The sequence below is a fragment of the Erythranthe guttata genome, chromosome 13 (genome assembly GCF_056151865.1).
Source record: "Erythranthe guttata isolate IM_541 chromosome 13, IM_541, whole genome shotgun sequence".
Taxonomy (NCBI): Eukaryota; Viridiplantae; Streptophyta; class Magnoliopsida; order Lamiales; family Phrymaceae; genus Erythranthe; species Erythranthe guttata.
The window spans coordinates 3,102,590-3,112,455 of NC_142545.1; the positions used below are offsets into that span (position 1 = coordinate 3,102,590).

General features: G+C 32.1%; 1 protein-coding gene across 1 annotated transcript; it reads right to left on the bottom strand.

Moving 5' to 3' along the window:
* Positions 1-2,514: 2,514 nt before the first annotated feature.
* Positions 2,515-9,065, bottom strand: LOC105968248 (transmembrane E3 ubiquitin-protein ligase FLY1). The gene is made up of 15 exons (XM_012992878.2): positions 8,308-9,065; positions 6,426-6,498; positions 6,022-6,149; positions 5,777-5,892; positions 5,584-5,644; positions 5,444-5,510; positions 5,244-5,321; positions 4,978-5,135; positions 4,813-4,872; positions 4,614-4,707; positions 4,339-4,503; positions 3,759-4,087; positions 3,081-3,197; positions 2,825-2,983; positions 2,515-2,727 (listed from the first exon to the last, which is right to left on the bottom strand). The coding sequence occupies exons 1-14, from the start codon at positions 8,422-8,424 to the stop codon at positions 2,882-2,884; spliced, it is 1,665 nt and encodes a 554-aa protein (XP_012848332.2). The 5' UTR covers positions 8,425-9,065; the 3' UTR covers positions 2,515-2,727; positions 2,825-2,881.
* Between the last annotated feature and the right edge of the window lie 801 nt (positions 9,066-9,866).

A 9,866-nucleotide genomic window follows, 5' to 3' on the forward strand; every position in this document is an offset into this window, starting at 1 on the left:
AATATTACTGTTTTAGCTACTAAATTACTGTCTCAGACAGTAATATTACTGTTTGGGACAGTAATATTATGAATATTATTTTCCTGAACAGTAATATTATGAATATTATTTTTCCGAATAGTAATATTATTAATATTATTGTCTAAGACAGTTAAATTACTGTTGAATACAGTAATTTAGCATCTAAGGCAGTACTATTAATTAACAAAAAAATTTAAGAAAAAAAATGAAAAAAAAGTCAATTAACAGTTAAATTACTGTATCCGACAGTTAAATAACTGTTGGAGACAGTAATTTAGCAAAAGAATACAGTAATATTAATTAAAAATATTTTTTTTTAAAATAAAAAAGTCAATTAACAGTTAAATCACTGTCTCCAACAGTTAAATAACTGCTGGAGACAGTAATTTAGCAACGAATGCAGTAATATTAATTAAAATATTTTTGAAGAAAAAAAAAAGTCAATTAACAGCTAAATTACTGTCTCCGGCAGTTAAATAACTGCCGGAGACAGTAATTTAGCAGCCAAGACAGTAATATTAATTAAAAACAATTAAGAAAAAACAAAATTAAAAAAAAAAAAAAAAAGTCAACGCCGGAATCTGGCCGGAAAAAAAAACATTTCAGAAAAAAAATATTTTCTGAAAAAAAAATTGGGGGGTTAATGTGATATATTTGTTTAAATCCGGTGTCAATGTGTAATATTAAGGAAGTTAGAGCATAATGGGTGGAATTGATAAGAATTACGGTTAAAATTGGGGTCAAATTTGAAATTAGGGTTAAAATTGGTTAATTGATGAAGTTGGGCTAAATTGGGTATAAATCATGAAATTTGAGTTAAATTGGGTTTCAATGAATTGGGGGTAATTTTGGTATATATAAAAGGATTTTCCTTATGTGCATATAAGTTTGATTGGGTTGGATTTATTTGAAAGACAAAATGGTTGGATGTCCTTCTTTTAATTAAGTGTCCTTGTCATAGACCTATTTGCCATTACCCCTTATTAATATTTAGGGGAAACTACAGTTTGCACCCCTGAACTATATGGCTTGTCACAAACACCCCCTCGAACTATGAAACGTAACAAAATGACCCCTCCGTTTACAGTCTGTTAGTTGATGATGATGTGGCATGTTGACTTTCTTAATTATAATTATTTTTTTTATTATTTGTCGTTTTTACCCCTCAATATATATATTACTAATTGGTAAATAATATTTTCATTTTTAAATATCAAAATACCATAAAAAAATCAACAAATTATTTTAAAAAAAAGTAAGAAAAAGGAAAAAAGAAAAAAAAAAAAGGAAAAGGGAACATATATGCAGATGGTTCTCTCTCTCTCTCGACACTCTGTAGAAAACAGAGTCTGCAAACTATTTCTTCTCACCACAACCATTAAACTCTCCTTAATTAAAAAAAAAATGCTTACATAAATTAAAGAATAGAAGAACACATTATCTTTTCAATCCTACAATTTGGATGTGCAATTTACCCGAAGAAAAGTTCCATAAAAAAACCCCCAAATTGTAGTTCCCCTACAAACACTCGCATCTTAACTTTCTTCAACACAGCCTTCACCACACAAAGCAGTTCCACTCCAGAATTCACGACCACGCGCATCATATTGGCTTGCGACGAGGTGACTGTGCCGATTGCCTGATTATCCGTCAGCGGCGGCTTATTTTCAAGGGAGAGCCTCCGCTTATTCTCAAGGGAAAGTCGTGGGTCTTTTTTAGATTGCTGCTGGTTGTGCTCTTTCTGAAATTGATTGTGTTTTTTTGGTGTTGCCGACCAGCGGCGGGGATGAAACCTTGGTGGAGGGGGAAGGCGTTGGAGGGGAGCTCCGGTAGTTTTGGGCGGGGGATTGAAATTGAGGCGATAGTCATGGCAAAGGGAACAAGAGAGTGGGTGCGGTGGAGGCGAAGAGAGAGGATGCCGACGGGATTCTTGTGGTGGCCATAGGTCATTCTGCTCAAGCTTTGATTTTGGAAGAAAGTGTGCTTATCATGGTTGTACTCAAAGATACAATCCAATAATGCTAACATATTTTAAGGACAAAAGGGTAAATGCACACATATAATAACGGTGTTAATTTTTTGACGGTTGACTAAAAACGTTAAGGGTTGTTTTGTTACGTTTCGTAGTTCAAGGGGGTGTTTGTGACAAGCCCTATAGTTCAGGGGTGCAAACTGTACTTTCCCCTAATATTTATATATGTGTGACTGTGTGAATTATCTTGTGAATTTTACCAGATAAAATTAAAAAATTAAAAAAAAATATATATTCCATAAAATCTCAAAAATTCCACTAAATTTGAAACCGCAAGAATAGACGTTCGTGTAAGAAATTTTATAGTTGAGGGGTATTTGTAATTACCCAAACAAGAGGGGAGTTCTCGTAATTTGACCATACCTCAGGGGGTGGTTGTAATTTACCCTAAAATTAATAAATACACTATTTCTAGATTAAACAAAATGTGCAAGGGAGATGATAACTAATACTAACAGGCATTAATACTAAATAGTAACTCATTTATTAGACGAAGTATGTACATACATGAACATAAGACAAGAGAAGATACACTACGAGAGAGAGAGAGAGATCTCGAAATAAACGATAAACCGAACTTTTTTTTTTCATTGCATTACACTACTACACAAGTGAAACAAGAAGGCAGCCTCATCTTCTCGACACGAACATTTTTTCGGTGCATTTTTTTCCAACTGTGACAGAAATATCGAAACGGTTACTACTACATCATAAATTCAATAAAATAATTGCATTTAAATGAAAAAAAAAATAATAAAAATAGAATCTTACCAAAGTTAACTAGTAGGGCAGTCTCGATTAGAACTAAAGACGAGATATATACAAACCCTAGGCAGGTGGAAGTGCACGGCGGCAAGTTGGGCATTCCATTTTAATATCCATCCATCTTTGCAAACAACTGTTGTGAAAGAAATGCTCGCAAGGCGTCACCTAATTTATATTTATACACGCAAAATGGAGTTAATAAATGTATAATAGTTCAAAGAAAAATGTCGTAAAAAAAATAATTAATTAATGGGAAAATTACCATGCAATCATTTGAACGTGGGCCGAGGTCAATCGGGGTCATGCAAATAACACAGTCTATCCCGTTGTTTGACCCCTGATGGAATTTTCTGTAGTAGCTGTATTTATCCGGTAAAACCTGCATATATATAAATATTATATGGTGTTAAAAAGGAATTAAATTAAATTATTAAAAGGGACAATCATAAACATTTTCGAAGAAAAGGAATACCTCTCCGCTTAATATTAAGTGTCGTTTTAAGGTAAACTGCACACATATTAAGAAACCTAATAAATAGTCTCATTTTTATGGAAAAGCCCGAAATTGCCCTTCATATAACTATTAAATGAGCTTTTTAATATCTAAAAATTAATGAGATTAAGGGCAAAATTGGTAAAAAAAATTGCCTGAAATTCTAAAGTGACACTTAATATGTGGAGGAAAAAAAAATATGGCCAAATTAAGAAACACTTAATATGAAGCGGAGGGAGTATTGATTAATACATACTTAAATTATCGTAAGTCACGGAATCACGGAATCATACGTAATTGTGGTTTATCGTATAAAAAAAATTAATAAAAATTTTAAATTATTTTAAAAAAAGTTCAAAAAATTTAATTTTTTTTAAAAAGAAAAAAAATTGAAAGACTTTCCAAAAGAAAGCAAAAATATTGAAATTAGGAGAGAATGAAATAAACCTGACGCGGAATGAAGCAACGAGACCCAAAATAGTGCTGGAGAATAAGAATAAGTGCTTGTAGTCCCATAAAAATAGCCAAACAAATGCACCAATTTCTATCGGCCTCGATTCGCATGAAATTATGTGGACAGCCAAAAATATACAACGGAATAGCAATACGAGTGATTGTCATCCCGAGTATGAAATGAACATGCAACGGCTTCCTCGAATCACGCACAACATTGAGCACTATCTGCGGAATCCAAAACGAGTGAAGAACTAGAAGAATAAACCGCAAAAACTTGTGGAACTCGTACATGACCAAAACGCCCCCCAAAAGTACCCCATCTGCAAAAATAATCCGAGCCCTTCATCAGTTACTTCAAGATTAAAAAAAATTGTTTTTTTTATTTACAATAATTCCAAAACGGTAAAGGGTAAATTACAAAAAAAAACATCCTTTTTCCGTAAATATATCCAACCCCGGTAGTTAAAGATAGCAAAAATACCCTAACGAGGGGTTTTTTGGTAATTACATGCTACTTCAGGGGTGGATATAATATATATATACATATAGATAGATAGATAGAGATACTTACAGAAACGACTGTAAAGAGCTGAAAGCTCGCGCCTCATTTGTTCCCAACTCTCTCCATTTGGAGGTCGATTTGCCTTCCATATTGCAAGAAGGTACCGCATTTCGAATATCGAGAACACCACGAATTTGAAAAACGCGGCGGTTGCAAAAGCATTAAACAGGGATTCTGTAATAAACGAGCATTGGATTTTTTAGTTGATATAAAAAAAAATTAATAATAATAATATAATAATAATCACATGCATAAAAAACCGACTCCTAAAAAAAAACATTTACCGACTAGAATTCCAGCGGTGAGATGCAAAAGACAAATATAAGTGTCGATTATAGCCTGGTGTCCAACCATTAGAAGCGAAACTTTGGCAGTTCCCTGATAAAAATAATTCGTAAAATTAGTGAATTATTATTATATAAGAATAAAATTGCAAATTAAATAAAGAAATTAATCGTCAAATATCAAAGTACGAGATCTTACAGACTGGGTGTTACTGTACTCCATTTGCCTGATCAACATTAGAACTTCGAGAAACGAGATCTACCGCACGATAAAAGTTAAGGAATACTTATTCCTAAGAGGTAATTATTTATTTACGGAATATATAAAGAAAAATAATAATAAAATAAAAAATTAAAAGGATACAAAGGTGACCATCAGAGTGTAGTTAATTGCTTTATTGTAGTAAATATCGGTGTTGATCGAAGTTGCGTTTACAAGCACGGGTGAGAAGCAATCTACATCGTCGTCGACTGAAGGGCTTTCCATTAGTCCTTCTAGGTAATACTTTTCTTGATCTCCGTCTACGAAAAAAAAAATACGAGTTACAAGAATTCGAAAAAGATGATTTTATCGAGGATAAATTTTTTTTTAATAAATAAATAAATTTTGTAGAGATATATATATAGTACCGTTTTTTCTGGGAGGAAGGCGAGAAACCTGTGCAGCGATTTCAATGTTGCAACGTTTCTCCATTTCGTAAATGGGAGCTGATATAGAATAAAATAAAAATATACAAAATGAGTTCGACGAGCTACAAATTAATATTGGATTAAAAAACTATAAAAAATAAAATAAAATTATGAGAAAAAAAATAATGTTGAGAAAGTACAATGTTTTCTGTTCCAGATTTTTTCTCGAGGCGACTCTTGAAACACCTGGGACGAGAAAACTCCGAGCTGTACCGAAAAATAAAAAAGTCAAACAAGATACAGTTGACTTTCACTTGAGAAAGTAATTAACGGCGATTACCAAGTGATACGGATTAGTCAGTAAGTAATCATCTTCCTGCCCATAGTCACCCTCTTTTCCACTGCACAAATATCGAAGCATTAATAAGCAGATCGGTATATAAAGAGCTATTTTTGTAAGATTTTTATTTCGATATTCATAATCCGAGATATTTACGTAAATTAGAATCAGAAAGTGATATTAAAAAACTAACCTGTTAGCTACCATTCTTAGCTGTCGGAAAGGCCATACGTACACACCCTCCAGCCTTATTTGAGCACTGCGTATATCACGCTCGTTATCGAACACATCGTGAAAAATTATCACCCCCTAGTAAGTTAAATTAAATTAAATACAAAATTTTTCGAAAAGTAAATTAAATTATGTAACTTTATGATGCTCTTTTAAATTAAATAAAATCAAGAATCTTGATCGTCGAGTCAGAATAATTCACAGTACCTGAATATAGTGCACACCGGTTATTTTTGTTGGAGTACTGATCAACTCAAGTACGGAATTCCCGTTCGAGTTTCTAAAATCGGGAAACTTAGAAGTGCCGTTTGAAGATTCTAGAAACTTCCAATTCCCTGCACACGACGAGTTCGCGAATTTTATGCAATCGCCATAAACTAAACGAATCAAGTACGTAAAAAAGAATATTAAATGACGGAAATGCAATTTGTGTATTTGCACTCGTATATTCGATCAAAATTTCCAGAAATAATTTTTAGTAACACCACAGATTTAAGGTTTTTTTCGTTAAAACAATTACAGAAAGCCGAAGAGAATGTGACGCTCGAAGTAAAATTATATATCCAAATGAATAATCGTAAAATAATTTTATAAATAGCTAACTCACAGACCTCGATACGTCCCTGTTATATTCCAAGAAGAAAACGGGCCCACTTCGTTCTCGTCTTTGCCTAACGGAAGCCACTGCAAAAATTAAAAAGTCCAATCGATTAGAATTAACCAAAAAAAATGTTCGAGAAACAAGAAAGAATATATAATAATTAAAGATTGTACATCGTTCGGACCTAATAATAAATACCTCTAGTATACGATTGGATCAAGAAAGACGGTGTGTAAAATAGTGATTTTTTTAGGTAGGATAGTTATTTGTTCGGTTGACGATAAAATGCAAGTAATTTGGTTTTTCGTCTTTCGAACCTACCAATTTAACCCTAATAAAAAAATGAGAAACGAGACAATTTTACCTTCCGCTTTCACTCATTGTGTTACTTAATCGAATCATAGCCTAAAAAATCAACAGCATTTACATCCAACCATACAGATCCCGACAAAAATATAACCCAATCGGGAGCTAGATTCCATATTTTCCGTAAAATTAAACAGTCGAGCGAAAAGTATCAGATCATCAACCATTGGTCAGTTCAATTGCCGACAATAAATTTTTAATACCTTAAAGATTGCACTGAATTGTACCTTTGTTTCAAAATCAAGAAACATGATCCGAAATTGCAAATCATAAACGTCACTATTTCGGCTTACAAAAATTCAACGGCATTTACACGCAACCGTATAGATCCCGACAAAAATACAACCCAATAGGGAACTAGATTCCATATTTTTCGTACCGTCAAACGGTCGAGCGAATAAAGATCGGATCATCAACTATTGGTCGATACTATGGCGACAAAAAAATTTCTATATCATAAAAATTGAACCGTTGTTTCAAAATCAAGAAACATGATCCAAAATTGGAACTCGTAAACGTCACTATTTCGCCGCAAAAACAAAATTGAATTTGTCGGCTTTTTACACTTCAACACAAAATCCAACAAAAATTGCGCCTTTATTACAAAATCAAGAAACACGGTCCAAAATTGCAACTCGTAAACGTCACTATTTCGCCGCAAAAGAAATCGAATTTGTCGGCTTTTTACACTTCAACACAAAATCCAACAAAATTTTCCCCTTTGTTTCAAAATCAAGAAACACAATCCAAAATCGCAACTCATCAAGCATCACCATTTCGCCCCAAAAAAAATCGAATTTGTCGGCTTTTTACACTTAACACAAAATCCAACAAAAAATGCTCCTTTGTTTAAAAAAAAATTCAAGAAACACGATCCAAAATCGCAATCATAAACGTCACCATTTCGCCGCAAAAAAAATCGAATTTGTCGGCGTTTTACACTTCAACACAAAATCCAACAGAAATCGCACCTTTATTTCAAAATCAAGAAACATGATCTAAAATCGCAACTCATAAACCGTCATCATTTCGCCCCAAAAAAATCAAATTTGTTGGCATTTTACCCTTCAACACAAAATCCAACATAAAATTGCACCTTTATTTCAAAATCAAGAAACACGATCCAAAATTACCCAAAAAAAAAAATCGAATTTTGTCGCCTTTTTACACTTCAACACAAAATCCAACATAAAATTGCCCCTTTATTTCAAAATCAAGAAACACAATCCAAAACCACAACTCATAACCGCCACCATTCCGCCCCAAAAAAAAAATCAAATTCGTCGGCTTTTTACACTTTAAACACAAAACCGATCGAAAATCAACAATGCATTAAACAACTAAAAGCCATTAATCGGAGTTACAACACCACAATTACAGCCAAATTAGCAACCAACAAATCACACCACAACAATTGAAAAAAAAAATTACAGCATTCACACAAACTCCAATACAATTCCATTCATAAACAAACAATTCAAAAAAAAAAAAAAAAAAAAAAAAAAAAAAAAAAAAAAAACACAAACCTCTTCACCCCATGAACGAGGCCTCTGCCTCAAAGGCCTCACACCACCAACAGGACACGTCACCACAAAAATCAGCCACAACCCAAACAGAATATTCCAATTTTTCATCGGACCCATTTCCAAGCTGAACTCAATTTTCTAAACCTTGAAAAAAAAATTGGAATATGTTTTTTTTCAGACAAAGGGATTTTTCTTGAGAGAATTGTGGGATTAAAGAAGAGGCAACAAACCCATGTTTTAACAAACAAACTCAAAGCAGAAAAGGATAAAACCCACCGATCAAATAAAAACACTGAAAACGAGAGCCTAACAAACCCAAAGAATCTAAACTATAAATTGGTACACAACAAAATTTAAAAAGAAAGATTGTTTCTTTTTGAGGGTTACACGCAGGATGGCCTTCACTCCTTTTTTTCTGAATTTAAGGAAATTCTTGCAAACTTTTTGACAAATGCTGTTTTGTATTTTTGTATCGAGAGTTTTCTTTTTCTTGTTGGGTTTTTATTTTTTTTGAAGGAAAATATAGAAAATTGAAGTCAAGACTATAAATGTAAAGACTATTCGGTGTTCTTGAAAAAAAAAATTTTAAAAAAAAAAAAAAAAGGTTGGGGTAGAAAATGAATGAATGTATGATGGGGTATTTATAGTGTCAAAAATATGAAGATAGAATGTATTTGACTTTGATTATTTAATCATGAAATGTAAACAAGTTTTACATGGACATGTGATGGACTAGAGATAGTTAGTATGTGTCTTGTGCTAATGAATTTCATTTTTTGGATTTCTGTAGTGGTGGAAATCGAACGGATGGGATTGGAAATGATTTTTTGAAAAAAATTCAATTTTATTTGGAATAAAAAAAATGGGTTTTAATTTTCATTCTAAATGAATCGGAATGCAAAAATTCATTCTGATTTTGGAATACCTTGAAATCGGTGGAATTTCGGAAATTATATTAGTTTATAATTTATTGTTCCAAATTTTGATATAATGAAAAATTTCACAATATTTTTCTTTCTTTTATTTTTTTGGAAATTTTGCAGAAAAATGCAAGAAAATCTAAAAGAGAGTTCAACAACAATAAATAAAAATACATGTATGAATAACAACAAATTGAATTATAGATTTTCTTTATAAGGGAAAATGCAATATGGAGTTTGTGTTACCAATTAATCGTTTCTAATGTTTTAATTTACTTATATTCCGAAGAAAAAAAAAAGGTTTTAATTTACTTGACTATTTAGTGTTTATATTTTTCATATAAAATGTAACATAAGTTATATTATGGAATTACAAAATATATCATAAAATTATTATATATTTCGAAAAATCACAGAAATCTTTGGAACTAAAATCGGATCGGAAATCAGAATTTTTGGTAATTTTTATATACCATTCCAATTCTATTCCAAAAAAATCGGAACTTCAAAAATGACAAGGAAAAATACAGTTCCCAATTCGGATATTTTCATATCGGAATTGACGAAATTCAAAAAACTTTATTCTGATTTCCACCCCTAGATGTTAGGGCAATTAGAAACTTTATCCATACAAAAAAG